The following is a 25,430-nucleotide window of genomic DNA, read 5'->3' as shown; positions in this document are numbered from 1 at the left end:
TTGACCTGACTATTGACCAAACTCATTGACTTTGACTTGAATCGTTGATCAAACTAGTTGACTTTAACTAAGTTTGACTGTTGACACAAAAAGTTAAAATTTCCAAAAAGTCATATTTTATTTTTTCGACGTTCTGAGTTCGAATCCGAAGCACATTTCGTCAAATTCAAACTTAGTAAGCTGTTTATCACTGATTTACCTTCCTATCTGATCTAATTTTTGCTTTTAAGTTCAGTTTCTGATGTAAGTTGTTTTATTATGTACCTGAGATACTATGGGACTTCGAATTCAAGTTCAAGAGAGATCGAATAGTGTTAAATAGTTGACCGATGTGGCTCAAAAATTGAGGTAATACATTACTACCTTTTGCATACTTTATGGAATATGTTGGATTGGTTAGTGCATTGATGAATATATTTTCTCATATATATGTCGTTAATCATCTCTAAACTCAATCCAAATACAATAAAAAGTATGTAAACTGAATAAGACTCGGATGACTCTATCAGAAATTAGAAGTCTAGTAATAAATAATTCAAAGTTCAGTGATTAATCAGTGCAGTGATTAATCGCATAAACCTTAAATTCTGATTATTCCCATTAAAAGTTATAATATTGAAAATACTTGGATAAGAAATTATGAAATTGCCTCTGAGATGTAAAAATGACATGAAATTGCCCTTGTTAGTGGATTTGACATGAGAATTCGTTTTCGACCCGATAAAATTACTAATTCACCTGTTAATTTCATGATTCGTTCAAAAAATCATTGATAATCAATTCATAAACTCCGTAAAGGCTCAAGACCTAGAATTGCCGATTTCTGAGCAAGTACTTAAAGGCTAATACCATGAAAGTACTTTTTATGTCTGAATTGTTCGAAATGACATAAATAAATAAACCTATTGAATTAAATGGAAAGATTGAATTGAATGAAATGACTAAAATACCCCTAAACTCTAAAATAACCAGAACACCCATGAACTTCAACTTGAACAAAATACTCTGAGCTCTAATATGACCGAAGTACCCTTGAGCTCCAATATGACCGAAGTGCCCTTGAGCTCAAATATGACCGAAGTACCCTTGAGCTCCAATATGACCGAAGTACCCTTGAGCTCCATAATAACTAAGATACCCTTGAGATTCTAAATTATTTAAATATCATCACGACCTAAGCTTATCGGCCATGCTTTCTACTGTTAAGATTCGAGAGTTAGAATAATTATTGCATGAATATATTTATGCTTCACCAGGATCTGTTCATGAATATTTGTGAAGGTGGATTTGTTCGGTCACATAGTGCAGTCGGTATGAAAAAAATCAATATCCATGAAGTATTCCTACCAGAGTCTTGCTAAGTATTACAATGATGAGAAATGTATAACTTGATTGGACTCAGAAGCCGATAATTCGTTACAAATATGGAATATTACAAATCATCGTTTTACTTTTATTTAGTTAAATACTAAAACATCTCATAGATAAAAATGACTAAAATACACTTTTGAATCTGATTGAAGGAATCACCCCTGAAATATCCAAATCTTAAGTAATTCTGATGCAACAGTTCTTGAATACTCTTCAGATATATCTGAATACTAAATGATCTCGATGTATCGCTTTATGAATGACTAATTAATCTGTTAGTTATCAAATCCTTTTTAATAGTGATATTGTTTCTAAAATTCTATCAATTTACAGAAGTTTCATGGTTCCCTACCTGATAAATACCAAGTACCTCCAGAAAATAACTGAATCTAATAGTGTGTTCCCTATGTGCTATATGATTATTTTATCTGTTCTGAAATATGATTTACCGAAGTTACTGATTTAATAATGTATTGATTTACTATTTATGAATTATGGCTATATGATATGTGCTCTATGTTTACATGTTTTCATTGGAAAATATAATCATGTCTTATTTATGGATCATGGAATCTAATGTTTATTGTATGAATCAATTTATTTGGATATTATCTGGGTATGACTCTGGAGTATGGAGGTTCAATTTTGATCAAGCTGGTAAATCCTTAAGGACCTAAGGTGACACTGGGGTAGGCTATAAGGCCTCAAGGTACTCTACCGGGTAGGCTCTTAGGCCCTAGGTAACACTCTTGGGTAGGATCTGAAGCCCTAAGATACTCCCTTAGGTTGGCTCCTATGCCCAATGGGCCTAGGGTAAGTCCTTATAGATGCAGTTCTAGGGAACTGCATATCGATGTTCGGTTAGAGGGTATTATTATGGTCTTAAAATATGTTTTAAAATGTTACTATTTTAAAAGATCGGTACACTTCCTTTGGTTTTGTTGGAATACACTAGACTCATCCTCACAGTCTCCTGAATATGTTTCTCTAAACATTCCCTTTAGACTGTAAGTTTCTCGACTGTTACCTGAAAAATTAATTAATGAATCTGAACTCACTACTAGAACTTGATGATGTTCTGTATCATTAAGAAAATTTATGTTTTACCTTATATCCGATGACCTATTGCATTCATCTGGTAATTCTGTATTATTGAGCTTCCCAAAGCTCACTCTGTTATTTACCATTTCAGGTTAAAGAGTTTGATCATGTGCTTTTATCGACATCAGTAACGGAGTTTCACCAGCGTTGCTTGCGGAGTACTGTGCATGTAATTAGGGGGCATGTAGGTTGTATTCTATTTTTATATTCAAGCCTGAAACTCGTTTTATTACTGGATATTGTTGAATTCTATTTTTAATATATAAATGATTTTTTGAACTTGTATTTTATCTATAAATTATTTTACAGTTTTAAATGGATTAACAAAAATTTTAAATTTTCCAGGATTTTTAGTCTGGGTCGCTCCGGTGGCCTTAATGTGACACCCTGGATCGGATCGGATCACCCATATTGGTTTGAGGGTGTTACAATGTGGACCAGACCTGCGCCGCCGTATCAGCCTCAACCAAATGAGGGAGAATCGACATAGTTATCGTGGATAAAAGCCACGAAGACAAAGCATTATCATGTGTCACAAGTGTTGTACGCCTCATTAGCAGTAATCGAACCATCCTCTAGAGTCATCGTTGTAGGCGGCAGAGTAACTTCACCGGTGAGAAGTTTCTCAAGGCGGTGTCTCCTAACAGCTAAAAGAACAAGTTATTTCCACATCAAGTAATTACGCTCGTCCAAAACGACACTCAGACATTTATTAGTGAATATCTTTTGAAATACTGCCACCGACGACCCATACTGATCACCCATGGAAAATAGAAACAAAGAAGAACGATTAGCACAACGAGGAAGAAGAAGAAGACCCTGCAGGTCCCAAGACTCTCGATACCATGTTGAGAAAAATAAAAAAAATTGTTTAAATGAACAAAATGCCTTATAATTCTCATTTGCAAACCCACATATATGGACAATACAAAATCCCTAGATCATTCTAAACCAATGCACTAGCCATACAGTTATAACAAACCTCCTAGAACCATCTTCCAGCTCAGCTACTATTGTGCAAGCATATTTATTATCAATGATTAACCGGAATAGACAGTTTGACTCTAGTGAAGGAATGGAGAATGCATGAATTCGATTCATTAACTTGAATTATATATATGGGATAAAATCCTATTACATAGTGTAGAACTCTTTTAGTTTTACACAAATTTAGGATTGTTTGATGATTGAAAATAGATGGCTGAGATTAACGATATAAAATGAGAATATATTCATTGAAAAAGAAAACAAAGAGTTGATCTCAACCATCTATTTTCGCTTATCAAACAGTCCTAAATTTATGTAAAATTAAAATAATTTTATATTGTGTGAGTGTATCATAACCCATATATATATATATATATATATATATATATATATATATATATAAATAAGAAACATAATATCAATCAAACACACGTTTAATCTGATTCTCCTAATAATAAAAACATTATTCTTTATGACATTTTTAAATTACTAGTTTAAGAAAGAGAGTTGATTACTGGGCTCCTCTCCCGCTATACCAATTACTGCTTTCATGTAGATAATTATTACCGTATTTCCAAGAAAGCATGCTTCTAGAACACATAATTGTTTACTTCATCTCCCTTCTTGGGGCAAGTGGAAAATTAGAACTAAAATTGTATCATAATCTTCTTTCTGTCAAGTGTTTGTTTCTAGATTTTTTTCAGTACACACATCTAATCTGATATTACATATGTATGATAAGATTTAATTGAGAACATCTGAAATGCAAAACAAGAAGGTTTTGATTAATGCAGAAACCCTTTTTTCACCGAAGATAGAAATCTCACACTCAGGTGCCTTCACAGTGAAGGCAGATTCATTCCAGATTCTGGGGTTGGAATAAAAAGAAGCCCTGGATACATTATCAGACATGAAGTTGGTACGAAACTGGACCAAGAATAGGTGACACGACAACATCACCTCACTTCAATAGTTACCCTTTACACTATGATTTCAAATCACGATTCGAAAACGTAATTTCGTACGCAAAATAACAGTTTCACGACTGTTCGAGTTACCTTCTACACTCGCAATAGCATCTAATAGCGCCCGCGACGGCTACAATCACGATAAATCCGAAATGAACGAAAACACGATCGCGACCGCGATTTAAGACCCTGTTTACACTGTTCTTTGCATGCACGTACTATAAGGCGTGACTGGTATAAGGAACCCCATATCTGCTTTTTCTTCCTTTTGAGAGAGGTTGGAGCCGTAAAAACGATAAAGTTGAAGGTGGCTTGTCTAGATTTTAAGTTTTGATGAGATGGTTGCTTTTTTTTTTTCACGTTTAAAGTTGCATATGGGTTTATGCTTAGTCAGTTAGTCTGGTTCTTGAGTTCCACTAGTCCAACAAATCCACCCAGCTCATGACTTGACCAAAACTGAGACCAACTGCTTGTTGATGAAGCAGCCAACATTGAAGAACAAGTTGTTTTTAGCGTCTCATGTATCCGAACCAGAAATCTGTTGCATTACAATCTCAATTGTTAACCTGCAGACTGTTTCAGGGATATTTTCTTTAATGTATAGTATCCATCTGCTAATGCATTGTCAGTTGGAATGATAAAAGAAGAGTATGGGACCAAACGGCAGGCAGCAAGTTGTTGAGATTAAAAAGCTAGAGCCCGAGTAAATTAAGGGGGGGGGGGAAAGGTAAGCGTGTGAAAATCACGTGCATGAGAAATCGAAATGGAGCTCGTGTAGGGGCCCCTTTTAGAAAAGCTGAAGTAGACAAGTGTTGTGAGTCTTGAACCCTACAAAAACCGACCACTTCTTATTTCCTTAATTTCTCTCTGTCTTCTCTACCTGATCTTGTTTGACTGTTTCAATTCAGTAATGGCCGATTCGGCAATGGAAGCTTTTATTTCACTTTTTCTGACAAGTTATATTCAGCAATGGTCACAAATTCAATATTTATTTCTATTTCTTACAGATATAGATATTATAACTTGAATTCTATAAAAGAAAATAATATTATTTTATTATTAAATCTGTTTAATAAATTCAAATTTTTGATATTTATATGTTAAATAAATTTATCATATAATTTATTTTTTTGGGTTAATAGGAAAGCCCGAAGGTCGTTTCCATCTCTCCTTTCTACCAGCAACAAATCAATCATTGACATTACACTTTTTAGTTTCATTAGTGTATTATCATATTTTTGTTGAATTTAATTTCATCTTTAAACCATTTCTATAATAAAAAAATCTTATTTTTAAAACACTTTTCACTACATCGAACCTTAATTGATAAGGAGCTAGACCCAATACCCTTAACCACCAAATTAACCCTTTCTAAAACTATCTAATGTATGATTAAATTAATCAACTATTGTTCTTTGAGGAAAACGCCAAATTTGGTTAACTATTTTTATATAATTTAAATTATTAAATTAAAATTTTAGAGATAATATTATTAGAAGAGATAATATAAGTTTTAAATGCAAATAGTAAAATAGATTAAAAAAATTAAATAATAATAATAATAATATACCAGTCTAATTATGTAAATAAGTGATGAATTCCAATGTTAAATTGGTATATAATGGTCCCAGAAATGTTGGGCACGTAAGAGTTCCCACGTACGTACATCTCTACCATACAATTTTGGCAATTTTTCACGTAACGATGATTCATAGCTGATGCTGTATTTCCACAAGAATTTTATAAATAGAAAGAATGTAATTTTCCTATTTCTTTCTCAGCTGTAATTCAAATATCATTTTTATTTTTGTATTGGTCGATGAATTTATATATTTTAAAACTATACATATACCAAAACATATAAGTTTAAACTCTCATATTGTAATAGATAAAAAGTTGTATTATTAAAAAATAAAATAATAATGACGAGCAAACAAACGAGTTAATAAGATACAAATATATAAATTTACGTGAAAAAATTATAAACAAAAAAATTTACAGATAAAAAAACTAATTTAAAACTCTAAGACAAACTTAAATTAATTTATAGAAGAAAAAATTTCTCATGTCATCTATAAAAATACTAGGCACATATTTATAGTACAAACCTGAAAAAACTTGTACCATATCGTAAGGCTATGCTCTCCACCTCATTGAGATCAGTCGTGGATACAGATACTTTTAAATTTATTTTCATAATTTTATTTTTTTTATAAAATGAATGACACTGTAAAATATTTTAAATTGAATCAAACAAAATTTAAATAATATTTTTTAAGAAATATTTAGATGAACAACGCTCTTTTGATGATGAGTACAAATATACAAGTAGAATTGATTTTCGTTATTTGTTTTGTGTCCACTATCCTGTTGGATTCCATAGGAACTCTTCCACCGTCTTCCAAGGGGGAGGAGGTCAGTGTTTTTACTGTTTTTGGTGGCCTTTGGCATGATGATTCCATTAGCCGTTTCAGCTATGAACATGTTTCATATTATTGTCGGCAAACCCATATTAGTATTAGCAAGATCATTGTGGGTCTTAACAGATCATCCAAAAAAGGAGTGCCGTCTATTCTGATAACAAACATGATGGGTGGAACTCTGATTTATTCATTATTGCTAATCACGCCTCTCATTATAAAGTGTAAATACTAATTACAAGGGGGGATTGGATTAGTGTGTTTTGCTTTATGATGGGTATAAACAGGTAAGCGTGGAAGAACTTTCATGTTCCCCTTTTTGCCTTTGATGGCTTTGGAGGAGATAAAATATTACTCTTCCCTTTTCTGCTTTGTTTGCACCAAAGCAAAAGCATGGGATTGGAAGTTGTCATTTTCAGTCTGACATGGGCTCAACTATTGTAACAGAAAGGTAAAACCTGATGGGATCAATTAGGCAAATTTAATTTGGAGTTCTAGCTGAATCGAATATTCTCAGGTATATGTGTGACTAATATTTTAGACCAAAATGGAGAATTCGGATAATACAAGCCAGTTGCTCTGCAAAAGCTTTACTACATATGAGGAGCAATTGTAATGACCAATGCCTCTTTCCATCAACAAGATGAAAGTAGACCACCATTGGTTCTTTCACAAACAAGATAAGGATAAATGCTCTGCACATCTCTTCTATCCATACGAAGTTGGCAGCTGGTAATTGTTAGGTATATTAAACCCAAAAGAAAATGAAAAACAAAAGCAAAAGCAATGTTTCATTTTCTAGTAAATATTAGTTGCTTGTGATCTTTCCTGTTAGGCTAATTAAGAAGAAAATAGTCAAAATACTAAAACTTTAAAAGCAACAGAAACTGCTGTTAAGAGTCATTTACCCACTGGGGTGGCTTCCAATTAAGGCTGGGGTCATGAAGCTTTAATTTGGTTTGGTGGTCCAAGCTGTTAGATAATACTATGATCAAGGCCTGAAATGGAAAACCTTGCTAATTAAGTTTCTTTGAAGATGTTCTTATTTGCTACTATGTGGTTCTAGATTCTTCAAAGCAAAACCAGTAGCACAAAGAAAGTCAAAACCTTGATGTTATTAAGATTTTCTCATAAATGAAAAAAAAAACTAAATAAAATATTAATCAAATCACCATTGTCCGTAGCAGCTATTCCATAACCAATAATGATTAATGACATCAAATTTCTCCTCTTCATTCACTCCCTCCATTTGTTCATCTAGATTTTCAAAAATAAATTCAAATTCTACGAAATCAAAATCGAAGTCTCTAATCGTACTTCATCGATGCTTGTTGGATCGACATAAATTTGAGTTATATCATTATTTATAATAATATTTACTGTCAATTGACTGCTCGAATCACATAACAAACTAATATAAATGATATTCTCCGGAAACGAGGGAGATAAATCTATTTTCATCCTTTATCATTTCATCTCTTTCTCATTTGATTTGGATTTATTAATTTAATTGTTTGTTTATTAATTTTATATTTAATATGAACAATTTTTTTTGGTATGATATATATCATTAAAAATATGAATATATAATAATAGTATTATAGAATTTATTTAGGAATGATTTTAGAGTACACAATTATGGGTGAGGAAAAATACAAGTAAAAGAGAGATGAAAATAAAAATAATTTTGGATGGTGCAGTGTTGGCGACGCAGCCTAAATTGGAGGGTGGTGTAAGTTTCGTCTCATGTCATCTCCCTCCACCAACTCCCAAAGAAGAAGATTCTCCAATGCTCTTTTCTTTTTTTATTCGCATTTTTTCCCCCTGCCATCTACATTTCCTCTATAAATTCCCTTACCAATACTCTCAAAAATCCCCTTCCCCTTCTCATCTCTTCCCCCCTTTACAATTTAGGCTGTTTCTGCTCTCTTCTTCTTTGACCTTAGAACTACGTTCCTGCTGGTTCTTTTTCCCCTGTTTTCCTCTGTTCTTTTCATATCAACTTGGAAGGTGTTTGCCCTTCTATCGGTGGATTTTGGTTGTTAAACTCCGGATTCTAGAGTCCATACCAAAAACCCATAAAGTCAAACTCTGGTAACTCTTATGTTATAGCAAAAAAGGATTTTTTTTTCTTCTGATAGTTTCTGCCAAAAATAAGTTTTCTTTTTCCCCTCTGCTGTAAATCTTCATGCTGCATAAGTTGTTGTTGTTGCTTGAGACTCATGTCTCCAGTTGTCAGTGAAATCCTCCGATCCGGGTTTATGATAAATTCCTCCCTCAGACGTAGGACCCATCTCGTTCAATCTTTCTCAGTTGTATTCCTCTATTGGTTCTATGTTTTCTCATAAATAAGCTTTCTTTAATTGCTTGATTTCTACTATTTATATACATATATAACTATCTGTCTATATTAATTAGCTAGTATCGGTGTCCTGTCGCCTCTGAGGTGGTATTATTATCCTGAAATATTAGTCACCTTTATTGAAGTTCAGCCTTGTTTTTGGTGTAAATATATTAATATGGCTTCGTCCAGTGGAAACTCCAATTCCACAAGCTCTTCCCAGCTTCAGAACTCTGGCTCCGAAGAGGAGTTGCACCAGATGAACATGATGGATCAAAGAAAGAGAAAGAGAAAGGAGTCAAACAGGGAATCAGCCAGAAGATCTCGGATGAGAAAACAGCAGCACTTGGATGATTTAACGGCCCAAGTGACTCAGCTAAGCAAAGACAATAACCAAATTCTCACAAGCATCAACTTCACCACGCACCACTACTTGACCATTGAGGCCGAGAACTCGGTTCTGAGGGCTCAGATGATGGAACTGAGTCAAAGACTGGACTCTCTGAACCAAATCCTGAGTTATATCAACTCCCCCACCGCCACAAGCAGCAACGAGTTGGTGTATGAAACTGATCAGTGCTTTGAAGCAAGTGGTGACCACAGTTTCAACAATGCTTTCAATCTGCCTTATCTTAACCAAGCCATCATGGCCTCTCCAGGCATCTTTGGATATTACTGATCCATAATCATCACCATCATCTATCATTAATTACTTATAAATGGATGAAAAATATGGTCAAGATCCAGGGATATCTTTACATTGGTGGGTGCTGTTTCATGTTGAAAAAGAGGGGGTATTATTATTATTTGCCCCTTTCTTTTATTGCTATAATCATTAATATGTGTAAAATATTAGTGTTATTGACAACTAGGTTTAGGAAGATGACGTAAGAGATGAGTGTGAGAGAATTGGCAACTAGCTGGTGAAAGTTGCTTAGGGGATAAATCTCTGAGTTTTTCCCTTTTTTTATTTGTCTGTAAATGCTAAATGGGGATTTCAGTTGTAAAAATGTGGTGTGAAAGGTTCTTTAGGTGTATGTAATTTGATTTCCTAAGTTATATATTATGTTTCCTTCATTTGTTTGGGTCTTTTGTTTCCTTCCACGTCTGGTGTCAACCTTATAAATATATTATTTATTTATATTTTGATAATATTTTTAAAATTTAATTGGGTACACAATTAAACTATAAAATTTTACCTGAAAAATAAAGATATTTTAATGTACATTTAATACTCTTAATCTTGAATTTGCAATAGTCATCAGAAATATATTAAAAGTTAATTTTGAATTCGGCATTTTTAGTATAGGCTATTAATTATAGATAAATTTCTAATATTCATTAGATCGGTTAATCTGATTTCATGTATCAATTTATTTTATAATAAACGTTTTTAAAACAATATCATACTAAATAATTCATTCACAAAAAAAAGAGGGTTGTTATATATAATAATCATGCATGTTGTTAATTTTGAATTCGGCATTTTTAGTATAGGCTATAATATAGATAAATTTCTAATATTCAGTAGATCGGTTAATCTGATTTCATGTATCAATTTATTTTATAATAAACGTTTTAAAACATCATACTAAATAATTCATTCACAAAAAAAAGAGGGTTGTTATATATAATAATCATGCATGTTGTAATCTTTTAAAATAGATATTTCTATAAAATCCAACGACTTTATACCCGAAAATCAAGTCCGTGGGTACTAATCACCTGGTATATCTGCGATTACGATTCAATGCTGTTCATGGTCATGGCACATCTGTAGGTAGGGCCGGCCTTGAGCATAGGCTAGGGAAGCGACCGCCTAGGACCCTTTGGAGGAACCTCATGGCCTAGGGCCCTTAAAATGTCAGGACCGGGCCTGTCTGCAAGAGTGTTCACACTTTTCTGCCGCACTATCATGCATGGACGAGGTAAAATTAAATATTGACAGAGGTTAAAATATTAAATTATTTTTAAAAATATGTATTTTTAATTCGGAATTCAGCATAAACCAAGTGACTTTAGTGATTAAAGGATTGTTGCTATTCTTGAGGTCCCGAGTTCAAGCACGTATGTAGGGGTATGAGCGATCATTGTCAAATAGTTGAAAGTCTTTGTACAGATATTATTTTGTATTCACCCTAAATTTTAAAAAAAAACTCAAAACTCAAAATATAACTTCTAATTTTTCTAATATTTAAACTTATAATGACTTAAATTATAATTAAACCAAAAATTTGAGAATACTAACTTATCATTATTTAATTCGACCCTACTTAATTAAATATTTAATAATTTTTTATATTTTTTTAAATTTAAATATTTATTTTTGTATGAACTAAAATACTATTAAATAAAATAATATCAAATATATAAATTTTAAGAGGGATTGGAGGTCTTTTTACCCTAAGGAGCTCCGTCCCTTCTATCATGGTACACTGCTTACGTGATGTAATCGTATATGTTCAAAAACAAATTATGACTTGATGATTATTGAGGTCGAAATAATGTGGTTTTTGATTTTTTATGCATCTAATATAGCTCTTAAATCTAAAAAATAATCAATTATACCCTTTAATCAACCTAAATTATTGTTGATCCTTTAAATTCAACCCTTTGATCATGTAGTATTTAGACGATTTTAATTTTATTTCTATCAAATGCATATTAATTTGTTCAATCTCTTGGTTTCTTCTATTAAAGAAACACTATAAAAGGAAAAAAATGATTGAAGTAGTGTGTTATATATACATACACATAACATAATAATCTTTCTTTTTTTTTAAAAAAAATAATTATCCTCAAAGTGGAGTGTTAACATATATCACTATTGAAGCCTAAATCAATAGGATATATAAATAAAATAGTTGTACTATATTGTCTTTTTTAAGGCATAATTTATTCTTTTTAAAGTTCGACAATGATCTCATATCTCAATTCATTATTTTGTATTTACTTTATCTTTTGCAATATTATAATACACGATGTTATGTCTCATTTTAATAAGGTGAATTGTTCATATTCTTCACGATGTCATGTAAACTTATATTCTCTCTAATATCACATCAGTATTTATTCTTCTTAGTAATATTATCTTGAGTCTAAATGTAGTTCTCTATGATATCACGTTAAGAATGGATTTTTTGATGTGACATCATTCAGAATTAAGATTTTTTTCTGATGTTGCGTCTACATGTATACTCCATTATGACATTATCCTATGTTTGAATTGTGATTATCCATGATGTCTCATTGAGATATATTTTCTATGATCATAGTATTGTAGGTGCTTTTTCAGGTGTTCTCCTCTATCCACAAAGATAATAACATATAAGATGCTAACCCCTTTTAAGGCATGTTTTTTACCACCCCTATCAACTTTTTCTTTCGTCAATTTGTGTTAATTAATTTCTCTCCCTTAACTCGTGTTGAATCTTTTCTACATGATTTATGTTGAGTTGTTCCTCTTAATACCTACATTAACTTTTCTTCCGTTGATCCACGTTGAACTTCTTTTAAAATAATGAATATCAAATTGGTTTAAGGATTAAACAATATGACTCTCCGTCTTGACTTAATAAAGTGAAATGTCCACTAACGCTGTAACTTCATTCTTGCACTAAGATTTCTTCTTTCGGCACAACAAAATGATTAAAAAACGAAGCCAGCTTCCCTTGCATTTGTTCAGAGTCTACCTAGAAATATAAAACATCGTTGCCTTTTATTTTATGTTGCATGAAATGCTAATGGAGTTTACACCAATTAAACTGGAGGCACCCATAAGACAGCCTAGAAAATGGGTGTCCATTAATCCATACATTTGAAGGAATGGTGTCATTTTCAATTGCAAAAAGAATTCCAAATCAGAAGAGGAAGACAGGCCAGCAAAACATGATTACTTCAACAATTATCCATTTACATTCATCTATAACTCAACTTTTATTTATTTATGACCTCAGATTTATAAAGAAGAAGATTGAGATTTATAAGCCCAATCATCATCCTCCCTTTTCAAATGTCTTTGTCCATGCCAAGATATTAACTTGCTATCTTTAGCCCCTCCTGGTTTATTTTAATTCCCCCAGCAGTTTGCTTTCCCATATGATTTGCTTATAGACATTCAATCAACCATAAATGGACATCAATCCATATATTTTAAGACTTTTTTTCCTGTTCGTTTCCTTTTCCTTTTGATGGTGGGGCAAGTAACAATGAAAGGAACGGCCAGAAGATGATGTCAGACTAAAATGACATTCCCACCTACACATCTTAAACAAGTGCAAATAATTGAGTCCAAAGAACAGCAGGTCACAGTTTTAAACACGTAGGAACCATTAGATTGAAAGGAAAAAAAGGATAAACTACAAGTTTAGTACCCCAACTATCATTTTTGTTATGTTTCGTTGACCCAACTATTCTTTGTTTCAAAATCATACTTACTGTTATGTTTTAGTTTTATTTTGGTCATCCACAGTAAAAAAATTAACGGTGATGCTGACGTGTCACCATAAGGTAATGTCATATCATCATTAATTTTTTTAAAATGTCATTTCAATAATTATGTTAATTTTTTAACAGCATGTGACCAAAATGAAACCAAAACTTAACGTTAAGTATGATTTTGAAAAAAATAATAGTTGAGTGATCAAAGAAGAACAAAAGTGATAGTGGGTGAGCAAAACGGAACAAAAGTGATAGTTGAGGTACTAAACGTGTAGTTTATCCACTAAAAAAGATTGCCATAAATTATAGTAATATTAATCAGAAAGGATCACCATTATTGAAAAAGTTAATCAGGTTTGCACTAATGTTGTCCAAAACCTAAACAATGTTCACTTAATCATCATTAAACTAAAGAAAAGGAGGGGAATGAAGGCCCACTTGGAGAGGAGGGAAGCAGAAAGTAGGGACAAGGTGCTTGGATGGATATCCAACACCAGATAAAACTTGTACAAAGGTAGACCCAAGGCAATATTCAACTTAAAACATTCATATCTGCTTGAAAACTTTACCAAATCAAACAACACATGATGGAAGTATAGAAAAGTTTGAGCTATCAGTTGTCCCTTAATCATATGGAATTTGGATATACGGTGCATCACAATTTGATAAACAAAATAGAGTGTACCAGCAAGTGCACATCTTATGCACCCCAAAACAGTAAAGGAAACTGATAGCAAGTAAGGTTCTCTAGAAATGATGTTATTTTCTTTATTTCTAGATAGCAAGTAAGGTTGCTCTTTGCAGGTACATGCCGTTGTGGATGACTCTGATCTGAGGAATTTAGACCTTCAAGGCTTCAGCGGTTGACATATAAATTACTCAATGAAGCATTGAATTGATTAGGAGAAGTGACCACTAAGAACTTTACTGAACCTGGCCTTTTCAACTCTTCTCTGCTGTATTTTATGACAGTTCCGACTGTTAATGACGCAATAACTTGTGCTCGTGTCTGGGACTGGTATGTAGAGGAGAGGACTTAACGTCTTCCTAAGAGTCCTATCATTTCATCAATTTTCAGAACCAAGTGGTTCATATTGCCATACTGATTTCAGCATTTGACCAATAGTCCCCTGTAATTCGGATTTAAATCTCAGGTGAGGTAAGGAAGCTGCACTGCTAGTTCAGTTTCTTCTTCACATGTGCACTAGAAACTCGTTTCTGGCCTACTGAAGTTGCCTTGTGAATTAACAATTTAATCGATCTTTTTTCCAGAGTATATCTTTTTTTTTTGTCTATTTCTTCACTCCAAGTACCAAATTTATTACTCTATTTAATTAGTATCCGAAAACGAATATGATGTGCACTAAATAATTTGGCGAGATGGTGGTTAATTCTTCATTGCATTAAAAATTGGCGGAAAGTGCGTACAAAAGAAAAAAAAAGTATATATAGTTTACTTTTGATAAATAATTAAAAGCAAATTAACCATATCAACTAACTAACTATATAAGGGTATGATAAATGGTTGCTTTTGAAATTCGATTTTGTTTATTTTGGTTTATTTACGTATAATTATCTTAAAAAATATATTTTTTATTAATTTGAAGTGATTATAAGGTAATATTTATTCAAAAGGTAGATTCTTGTAGACATCATGCTTAAATCCGGGACCAGATAACATCTCTCTAACGGAATCGCTTGATTCGTGTATCTTAAAAATAGTTACACGATGAACTAAGCTATTAATTATTCGTTTTAGACGTTTGAGTTTAATTTAATAAAAAACAAGCATTCCTTTCAGGCTTTTGCCGTCTTCACAAGGACCAAATGGTGGGTATCTTACCAACATAACTGTATACACTTTATTACTACTAGTCTAGACCATTCACTTGCTTACCCACGTAAAGTATTTACATATATATTTCCCTTTTTATTTTAAAAATTAAGGTATATTACAAGATGGAACTATGCCATTGGATTATCCCCGAAAAAGGAAAGTAATTCGATAGCTTTTGAAAATCCATATGCCATGACCTCATGCTCACCTGAAAGCAGTGGTGGGTCTATCCTTATTGAAATTCAAATTTATTTTGATTAATTATTTATTTTATTGATTGTATCTATCCTGAAATTTTATTTGTGTCCGTTCTATACTAAAATTTTGTGTTATTAATAGATGTATGTTCACCTTAAAAATATTTATGGATCCGCGAGTGAAAGTGAAGGTGCGACAGGTAGCTTTCACGAAATCAGTTATCTTACTGCATGTATATACCGTTTATGGCATTAAATTAAAATGGAGAAAAAGATTAGCCATTGTGCGTGGTCATGTATTTCTTCCTTTTGCATCTCCTTGGTGGGGCCGTTAGGTTCTTTATTTACTCCCTCTCCCAAAAGCTTTTCTTATTCAGATGTTGTTGGGTTAGCTTTGAGTTTGGAAGGGACTCGTAGGGGAGGAATACGATAATGTGAACCTGATTGTGTTGGGAGTAATCACATGGGCCGCAGTTTTTGTATTTATCAGAAGAATCTTCTCCAAACGCTCCCTTGGATTCTGCACCCGCATTGTTTCTACAATCCATGCAATCTCCGGCGTAATTTTAGCATCGCTCTGTGTTGAAGATTGGAGCTGCCCACTTTGTCCTTTGGCTACCACCCCTTCTCCTAGGCAGGTATGTGCCAAGCAAAGCAGCTTCTTCATTTCTTTATTTTTTTCATATCCGAGTTTGGTGCAGAGACAAGCTTAGGCTGCTTCGCTAGGTTATTTTATATATGACCTGATGATAAGCTGCCTCTTTGGCGATGGATCCAGTTTTGACAACATATTTCATCAATTAATCTGCATCGTTGGTATTGCGGCTGGCTTTGCAGAGTTAAACTTTGAATATAATTGGTGTGAAACAAACTTTTGGGTGGATTTTATTCGGCTTAGTTTTAAATGACAACATCAGATATTATTATGCAGAGTGTATCAGTGCAAGTTGCTGCGATATTCATATTGGAGAGCTCAACTCCTTTCCTCCACGCCAGGGAACTGCTTAGAGAAGTGGGTTACAGGGATACCTACCTCAATTTGGCAGCAGATGTTAGTCCCAAACTCTTACTCATTGTTTTCATTTATTTTTCATCTAATACGTGACTGATGTCGCCAATTTGCTAGTCATTAGTATAAGTAAGTGATGTTGAAGGTGGATTGGTTTATGAACAGATGACATTCGCATTAATATTCTCGGTAGCAAGGATGGTGGCCGGACTCTATCTCCTTTTCGTCATTCTATCAGCTAATAATCCTATACTGATCAAGGTCTATTGCTTGCGTCTGTAATTACCCTCTTCTTCCTAATTCAATCATAAATAAATAAACATGAAGTTAATTATCTGTGTTATTCAGGCAATGGCCGTAGGGCTTCAGTTAGTCGGTGCTTTCTGGTTCTACAAGATTGTGAAGATGGTGAAATACAAGCTTACCAAAACAAGGGAGAAGGTGGGCCTGGCTTCTACATCTCGCCGAACAGCAAAATTGGATTAAGCCACTATATTTATAAAAACCTAGTTAAAGCAGAAAAGAAGTGCTTCCGTTTATGTCATTGTTTGTGGTCATCTAATAAAGTTTCTTCCTTTTTCCATCTCCTTGAGGTTTCTTTATTTACTCTCATTCCCAAAAGCTTTTTTACTTTGCTTTATTATTAAGCTTTTATTGTAATAGCCTGAAGTTTTTTTAGTATTGATAATAAACCTTCATATTCCAACCCAAACGTTAATAATAAAGATACAATTAATGAAAAATACTCAACAATAAATAATGAAATTCAACCAATAATTCGACATTATTTAATAGAAAAAGCACATATTACTGAAAATACTTTTCAAAAACATGCTTTTGTCTCCAGCAGAATTTATAAATGAGTCGTATTTCTGAAAATAAACTTTTAAAAGATGATATCAATTTCGCAACAACATTCCGAAATTAAAGAAATGTTAAATACACAAGGCGAACATTTAAGCTGAGCAAATATTAGCGGACAGCGAAAATATAATGCACTGCCCCGTACTCCATGGCTTCAAAAACAGAATCACTATTCTTTCCCAAAATCAGTGCTGTAATGTGCACTCGATTCCAGTTTCTTGGCCTCATTCAATTTTCTTACCGCCTGCAATTTAATCACATAGAAGCAACCCCACATCATTAGCAATTAATCCTCTCTTTTTTTTTTGAAATTATCCATTCCAGATAGTTCTGGTGCACATAAGCCAAAATGAAATGACAATATTCAAATTTCATGGTTAAATATACCTTCATGAAATCTTCATGGATGACATAATCACGTTCTGCACGAATTGCTGACATTCCAGCTTCTGTGCAAACATTTCGTAGATCAGCACCATTAAAACCCTACATCAATGTCCATGGTTACAACAATCATATTAGTGATTATGGTTACAGCCATGAAAAAGAAACAAGCCACACTTTTGAGTTTTGACTAACCTCAGCAAGTTTGACAACAGCCTCATAGTCAATCTCACCATGCTTGGCAATGCCAGCGGCATGAATCTTGAGGATTTCCATTCTTGATTGCTCATTTGGTAATGGAATCTCTATCTTTCGGTCTAGCCGTCCAGGGCGAAGAAGTGCAGGATCTAGAACATCAGGTCTGTTTGTAGCCATGATCATTTTAACCTACATGAAACAATTTTAAATTGATAATAATTTCGGGTTCGAGAGCATAAAAACAAACCTGAGTACGAGGCAGCAATGAATGATGCAATAAGAGAAATTTGAGTTCCAGTTCATAAATGCATTAATGTTTTTTTAGAAAAAGGAAACATATAATTAATTCCCCCAGGCACACACTTGATGATATCAAGTGGTAGGCCTGTTTTCCAAGGATCATAAAGAGATTTTATTATTCTGCAGTAGGTAAAATGGAATATAAACCACACAGGATAAAACAATGACCAAAGGCACTTGGAAGTTTTACAAAAACAAGCTAACAGGATACGCCACTCTTTATTCACTTGGTGAGCTAACCATACAAAATATGAAGATTATAAACTATGGCATGCAGAATTTCTGCTTTAGATTACAAATTTACAATCTCGAACTATGTTTATGACCAAATTGTGTACCTTCCCGAGTGAATCAAACCCGTCAAGCTGGTTAAGTAACTCCATCAGTGTTCTCTGTATTTCACGGTCAGCACTTGTACCCTCACTAAAACGGCGCCCACCAATGGCATCAATCTCATCCATAAAAATGATGCAAGGCTGAAAAAAGAAACAAACAAACAAACATAAGAATGGCATTAACAGATACAAAGAAGCATAAAAGCAAACATTCATAACTCCAGGCTCTCACTTGGTGATCACGAGCATATCCAAACATTTCTCGTATCAGCCTTGCACTTTCTCCTATGTACTTGTCAATTATTGCACTTGAAACAACCTGAACTCAGATGAAAAAGGTAAAATATAATCATTCAAGGACACGATGAGAAAACCACCAAGGTAAGTCGCAGGTAAAAAAATACCGACCTTTAAGAAGTTGGCATCGATATTACTTGCTATTGCTCTGGCTAGCAATGTCTTGCCTGTACCAGGAGGTCCATAGAGGAGGACACCCTGCAAAGAAAACAAGAAAATTAAGATGACCCTCAACCATATATCACTTCACCACAGCATGTTTCACCTGTCAACACACACAAAAGCATACCCACTGAAATACAGGAATCAATGGAAACAGGAAGCAATAATCACCTTGGGAGGTTTAATCCCAACTCTAAGGAAAAGTTCAGGATTCATGAGAGGGAGCTCAATAGATTCCCTCAGCTCTCGAATTTGATCAGATAAACCACCAACAGCCGAGTAGCTGACATTACCAGGGTCTTCGTGCAACATATTGTAAACAACCGGATCAACCTGTGAGCCAAAGATGTAACATAATTTCAGATATCTGCAAAGAAAACTTGCTTTTATATCATAAATACAATTGACTAATCAGGATGCCAATACGTACCTCGCGTGGAAGGGCCCGCATTATTGTAAGAGTTGTCATATCAAGAACTACTCTAGTTCCAGAAGTTAGCTTCTCCTTGTCAACTTTGCTGCGGCAACCAACGACATAACGAGGGCCACTGCTTGCTTTAACAATCACTGGAATGTCATATAAACATCCAATTTTGTGGTTACAATCAATTCTTTTTTTTTTGATAGGAAGTTGCAATCAATTCTAAAGAAAAATGAAATGAAAAACAGCCTAAAATTCAAATGCAAAAGCTCAGATGTCAGACTGCAATTTTATAAATAAGAATAATTATATAAACTTTATACACTCCGAATACAAATATGGAAAATCCTTAGCTACTTGGACTAATGTATTGAAATCAGCAATAGAAGAGAGGGGGAATAAGTAGTTACAGCGTTCGTTATCAAGAGGCCTGAGAACTTCCCCAATGATCTGCCCGACACTCTGAAGAGACTTCAAATCATCTTCTGTTTTGTTAAACTCCTTCTTAGCAGCTCTCAGATTCTCCCTAGCTAAACATTCAAACAAGTCAAAAACCAAGTAGCCAAAGGCTACAAGCATTCTATTCTTTTGTTTACACCTTTAAGTAGCCAAAGGCTACAAGCATTCTTTTCTTTTGTTTCTTATGCCTCCTTTATTTTCACAGAAAGCCGAAATATCAATTTCATCAACAATATAAACAAAACCCAATCATCAGCCTAAGTCGAAGACACTGAAAAACATAGTTTCAGTTAAAAACCTAGTAGTTATTTATTACAGCTCAATCAAAGCATAAAGTGTGTCGCCAAATTGTACCTACTCAAGCTGTCACTACAAATGAATTGAACTTCCAAAGAAGCACTATTTGCAAATAAAAAAAAGGTGCTGATGTAACCATGCGAAGAAGAAAAAACCCAAATTCTAAATCGTAAAATGGGAAAATAAAAAATAATAACAATTCAAGCGCAAAAAAAAAAAAGAAAAAAAAAGCGGGGGCCCGATTAGAAGAGAAAAGTGACCCCAATTAGGGTTAGATGGTAAGGATTATAAAATGAGGCGGGAGGACACCTGCTCGAACCCTAGATTCATACTCTTTTTGTTGAAGGAGTTTCTTGCGGTACTCCGCGACAGCATTACGGCGTCCAACGGCGTCTTCTCCGTCGCTCATTGTCTCAATCTCTGGTCGGAGTTCGAAGAGATTTGATTTTGACGAAAACTTTGTGTTTGGGCTTTCCAAGGTTTCTTTAGTAAGGGGTTGTGCGAGCTGGCTGCTGTTTGTAATCTCTACGGGTGTATATATGTGTATTTTAAACCATCAGAAAATTCACTCTTAAATACGACTAGAATATTTAACACCGACAACTTATAAAAAATAATATATATATAAGGTAAGATATTCAAATGATCCCCTATTATAAAATATTTTTTTATTAAATCTTTTAACTATTAAACGTTATAAAATAATCTCTTAACTATAGGAAATTGCTTTCTTGAGTTTTTGAACTATTAAAAGTTATAATCATCTGAGTATTCATTATGTTTCAAACTCATCATTTTCTTATTACATAATTAACAATTATTTAAGCTAGACGTTAACATGTTGAATGAGACATAATAGTCGTTTGAGATTATGAGATCAAATTTTATCATATCTCATTCAGTAGATTAACTTCCAACTCAGACCCTCATCAATTTTTTTAACGGAAAAGAACTAGTTTGGAACATAATGAATAGTCGGATATCATTTTGTAACTTTTAATAGTCGAAGGACTCTAAAAACAACTTCTTATAGTCAGAAAATAATTTTATAACTTTTAATAGTCGAATGACTCAACCAATTTATGTATTTTACCCAAAAATATATGTAATCAACATTAACAATAAAGATCATAACCAAAAGATCTTACACCTTCCAAATCAACAATTCAAATCCTAACTCAAAGATCTTACATCCTCTAAATTAACAATTCATATACTTTGGAATTTCTTTTAATATGATAGTTTAAAGCAATTAATTTAAAATATTGTGTGTGTATATATATTACTAGGTTTTTTCTAATGTAATTTTTTAATATTATAATTTTAAAAATTATAAAATAAATATTAAATTTATTATAAAATATACACTGCACCATTAAGCATCTTTATCTATTATTAAGAGAATGTTATCGTACATTAAAATTAATTATTAATATCCCATTTGATCCATCTGTAACTAAATATATTTTGATATATTTTTAATATTTTTAATAAAATTAAAAAAATGCTACATATTAAGCATTGATTAGATTACATAATTTTTTGTAACAATTATTAACGATCAAACATCTTAAATAGTAACTTTAAAAACGTTAAGCATCTACATTGATATAAAAAAACTTTTAACATCTTAAATAGTATGATTTTGAAAAGAAAAATAATTGGTGACTAAAATAAATAGATTATATTTTTGTTCAATTCAATTGTCTCCCTATCCCGCTTCCAAATCATAGCATCCGAGCCATAGTGCATGTCGAAAAATAAACAATCCATATCTTCAGCTTCGTGTTGTCATAAGGGGGACCGTGTTAACCCTGAGACCTCTTCATTCAACTCAGTTTGCACTACAAAACATGAACTCAAAAACTTTCATGAAAAGAGCAGAAGCTTACAGGGAAGCTTTAACTTTTAACAATATCTTGCAGGGAATCATACCTCTAGTGGAGTTGGCATGAGAGACTACTGCGAGCACTTATATGCTTCTCGAGTTGAAAATTGTCCATTAAAGTTGAATTCCCATAACTTATCCCGACCCCCCATGACGGATGTCTGCGACGTTACAACTCGACTCGAGTAAAGAGAAGTGTGATGGAAGGAATCATAAACTCGCAATATATAACAGTATATTTGGAATTTTGAATCGAGCCAATTTAAGTCACAAGTATTTTTTTTTCTTGATTACAACCCTCATTGTAGAAAAGAATAAATTTAAACGTAAAAAGAATGAAAAATGGCACCATAACTTGAATATCTATTGTACTTGAAAATGGTACCAATTTAGGAGTCACAAAAAAAGCAGAATGTTGAAAGACACGACTGGACGATGAAGGCACTGAACTGCGGCAAAGTTTTTAAGAATCAGAGTAGCGTTTTGCCTTTTGCAGTACTTCCTTCAGAACCTTAGCGATTCTTTCAGACATGTGATGCTCTAAAAACCTTTCTTTCACCCTTTCATATCCTTTCTTCCCCATTGTCAGCCTCTTCTCTACATTTGTTGCTAGTTTCACAATGTTATTTGCGAGGGGCATCACACCTTCTTTGCCAGCAGGATGCAACAAGCCTGTTGTCCCGTTTACCACTATCTCTGTGGTGCCACCGGCTGCAGTGCCCTGAATAATATAGTAACCAATGAAAGAAAATAAATGTGATTACATTGCTTTGCTAAAATGAAAAAGAACGAGAAGTATTAGATTGTGAAAAACATAAATCCTATTAAATACCACAGGGCATACCAGGACAGGAAGCTGAAAGGCCATAGCTTCTATTGTTATCCTTCCGAAACACTCTCCCCGGGCCTAAATGTGACAACAACTTGTAAGCTTAGGCAGCAAAGCAAAACCAAGGCATAATATTTTAATGATTTCAGGCAATGGGAACACAATTGAAAGCTATATAGTACAAAATATGAGTCAATGGTACCATAATCCATAATCAGCAGTGTTTGCAACACAAATAAACAACATAGTTATTCAGATAATACCTGAGAATTTTGAACAAGAACATCAATAGAAGCCAGATAGGGAGCTACAGTCAGGGTTTTATTAACAAAGTGCAATCGACCCTGAATATTATTCTCCGATACAAAGTTACGTAGTTCCGTTTCAAACTTTGTCTGAGCATTCATGTCACTTCCCACTATGACTGCATGAATTGCTGGCACCTGTAGTTTTTTCTCTAGGATCAACTTCAAACTTTCATGAAATGAACGAAGAAAAAGGTCCTGGCCCTTCCCTCGGGAAACACCTGTTGGTGCTCAGAAGATGTTCAATTAGTAAAGCAGGCTAGAATCATAACGGATGAACATAGCATCTTTCAAACACAAAAGTATTTACAAGGACATGAACAGAAGGCAACAAGAGATGTGGTACTAAGGAAAATGGAGGAAGAAATTGGCAACTGATCGAAGCTCTAACATATAAACCGCAATTCATTGAAAATGAAGAAACAATGGACTCATGGAAACAAAGTTGCTAGAAACTCTATGCAAGGGGGAAGAGCATTAGATATTAATATCATCCACGCAATTAATTCTCAGAAAGGCAACAATTACTACTTTGAAGTTTGAACCACAATCAACTAGAATTTCAACTTCGATTCAGATCAGAAACATTCATCCACGTAATCACTATTTTCAACTTTAGACCACAAAATCAAACTAGGATGCAGGTTTGTGTTCGATTCATAATGCATAAAAAGAGTACATACTATTTATAAGAGCAAAGACTAGATCTTCACTTCGCACTCCAAGAGATTCACGAACATGCTCACGGAGAATCCTCTTGGCAACTTTATTTTCAGCCACTTCCATTAGTTCCTTGCTATTTCCCAAGTGAACAACATATGTTTCAGGCATTTTAATGCTGTAAAATAAATTGTAAAATTAGAACAAACAACCAAAAACAACTAAAAATAAATTGAAACATAGATTTAAGTTATAGGTGTATGTAAATCCTACAATCCACATATCCCACAAGCATTGTAACTGTAGCATTAAAAATTATTACCCTAATCGTTCCTTTGTCCGGTTTTTCCAGTAAATTGTTGTGATATGTGAATCAATCATGGCACCTCCAACAAAAGGGAGGTGCTTAACATATTCTAGTTTGAAGTAATGTCCTCGCATTTCATGAATCCACCAGAGAACCTTTGGAAGAACATCAGCAACATGTTCTTTAAGAACAGCATCCAGCCACTTTCCAGCAACTGCAGTGTTCAAAACTACCAAATCAGCCTTAAGAGCAGTGTCCACGGCTTCCTGACCTCTGGCAGAGAAAACCTGACAAGTGTAGGAAAACCCAAAAGTTTAGCACAATATTTGTGTTGGAGAAGGAACAAAACTAAGAAATAAAAAAAATAAAGAATTACCTGAACTCCTCGATCCAGCATCTTGTGTTCTAAACTATAAACGATGTCATCAGATTCGGTTGGTTTCTGGTTAGTTACCCAAACAACGTCGGCGCCAACTCCTCTTAGCAGAAATGCCAGCTCCATTAACAATAAAGGCCCGCCGGAAAGGGAAAGTTCGTGAGAGACTAAGAGAACGAGTTTTGACTTCATGAAATCGAGAGGATTTGGAGTCGGTGCTTCATCATTGCGGTTAACTTCATTGTAGGTGTCCACTTCTTCTTCTTGTCCTTCCCGGACGAAATGACTGACATTGTTACTAGAACTGTTGCTGCAAGAATCGAAGGTGGATCTGATGAGGAAGGCTATCAGCGTTGATAGAGAAAGGAGTAATAGAATCATCAGTGGCCATCTCTTTTTCTGCTGGCTTGTAATCCAAACGCTCGATTGCCTTCCCATTCTTCCAAATACTGCTAGCTTCACTAATTTGCTACTGCTTTGATCTATAAATAAACACCAGTAGGGACTTACGAGAACAGTTTTGAGAAATTACAATTATTACACTGTGTGATTCGAGGATACATGATTTGCTCATTCGCTTCACTGGATCTGGATGAAGAAGCGCGTCGACCAAAACCATGAGCCCAGCTCGGCCCTGCTGTCGTCGGACGTTAAGTTTTGCGGGCTTTCAGTTTAGG

The 25,430-nt window shown here is 33.8% G+C and overlaps 4 protein-coding genes across 4 annotated transcripts; 2 read left to right on the top strand and 2 right to left on the bottom strand.

Moving 5' to 3' along the window:
- Positions 1–9,305: 9,305 nt before the first annotated feature.
- Positions 9,306–9,919, top strand: LOC120190006 (bZIP transcription factor 44-like). Its single transcript, XM_039193137.1, has one exon. The coding sequence runs from the start codon at positions 9,367–9,369 to the stop codon at positions 9,865–9,867; it is 501 nt and encodes a 166-aa protein (XP_039049068.1). The 5' UTR covers positions 9,306–9,366; the 3' UTR covers positions 9,868–9,919.
- Positions 9,920–16,556: 6,637 nt separating this feature from the next.
- LOC120190201 lies at positions 16,557–17,163 on the top strand. The gene is made up of 3 exons (XM_039193314.1): positions 16,557–16,713; positions 16,837–16,932; positions 17,020–17,163. Exons 1-3 carry the CDS (start codon positions 16,567–16,569, stop codon positions 17,155–17,157), a joined length of 381 nt encoding a protein of 126 aa, XP_039049245.1. The 5' UTR covers positions 16,557–16,566; the 3' UTR covers positions 17,158–17,163.
- A 450-nt stretch (positions 17,164–17,613) lies between these two features.
- Positions 17,614–20,935, bottom strand: LOC120190200 (26S proteasome regulatory subunit S10B homolog B-like). Its single transcript, XM_039193313.1, has 10 exons — positions 20,698–20,935; positions 20,043–20,162; positions 19,642–19,778; positions 19,383–19,544; positions 19,161–19,247; positions 18,985–19,071; positions 18,756–18,893; positions 18,115–18,306; positions 17,923–18,021; positions 17,614–17,779 (listed from the first exon to the last, which is right to left on the bottom strand). Exons 1-10 carry the CDS (start codon positions 20,795–20,797, stop codon positions 17,705–17,707), a joined length of 1,197 nt encoding a protein of 398 aa, XP_039049244.1. The 5' UTR covers positions 20,798–20,935; the 3' UTR covers positions 17,614–17,704.
- A 1,568-nt stretch (positions 20,936–22,503) lies between these two features.
- LOC120190198 lies at positions 22,504–25,413 on the bottom strand. The gene is made up of 6 exons (XM_039193310.1): positions 24,754–25,413; positions 24,393–24,664; positions 24,094–24,248; positions 23,369–23,631; positions 23,121–23,183; positions 22,504–22,997 (listed from the first exon to the last, which is right to left on the bottom strand). The coding sequence occupies exons 1-6, from the start codon at positions 25,189–25,191 to the stop codon at positions 22,740–22,742; spliced, it is 1,449 nt and encodes a 482-aa protein (XP_039049241.1). The 5' UTR covers positions 25,192–25,413; the 3' UTR covers positions 22,504–22,739.
- Between the last annotated feature and the right edge of the window lie 17 nt (positions 25,414–25,430).

Source organism: Hibiscus syriacus, unplaced genomic scaffold, assembly GCF_006381635.1.
Source record: "Hibiscus syriacus cultivar Baekdansim isolate YM2019G1 unplaced genomic scaffold, ASM638163v2 tig00116962_pilon, whole genome shotgun sequence".
In the NCBI taxonomy this organism is placed as follows: Eukaryota; Viridiplantae; Streptophyta; class Magnoliopsida; order Malvales; family Malvaceae; genus Hibiscus; species Hibiscus syriacus.
Note: the sequence above shows the minus strand (reverse complement) of the source record. Positions and strands in the feature narration are given on the sequence as shown.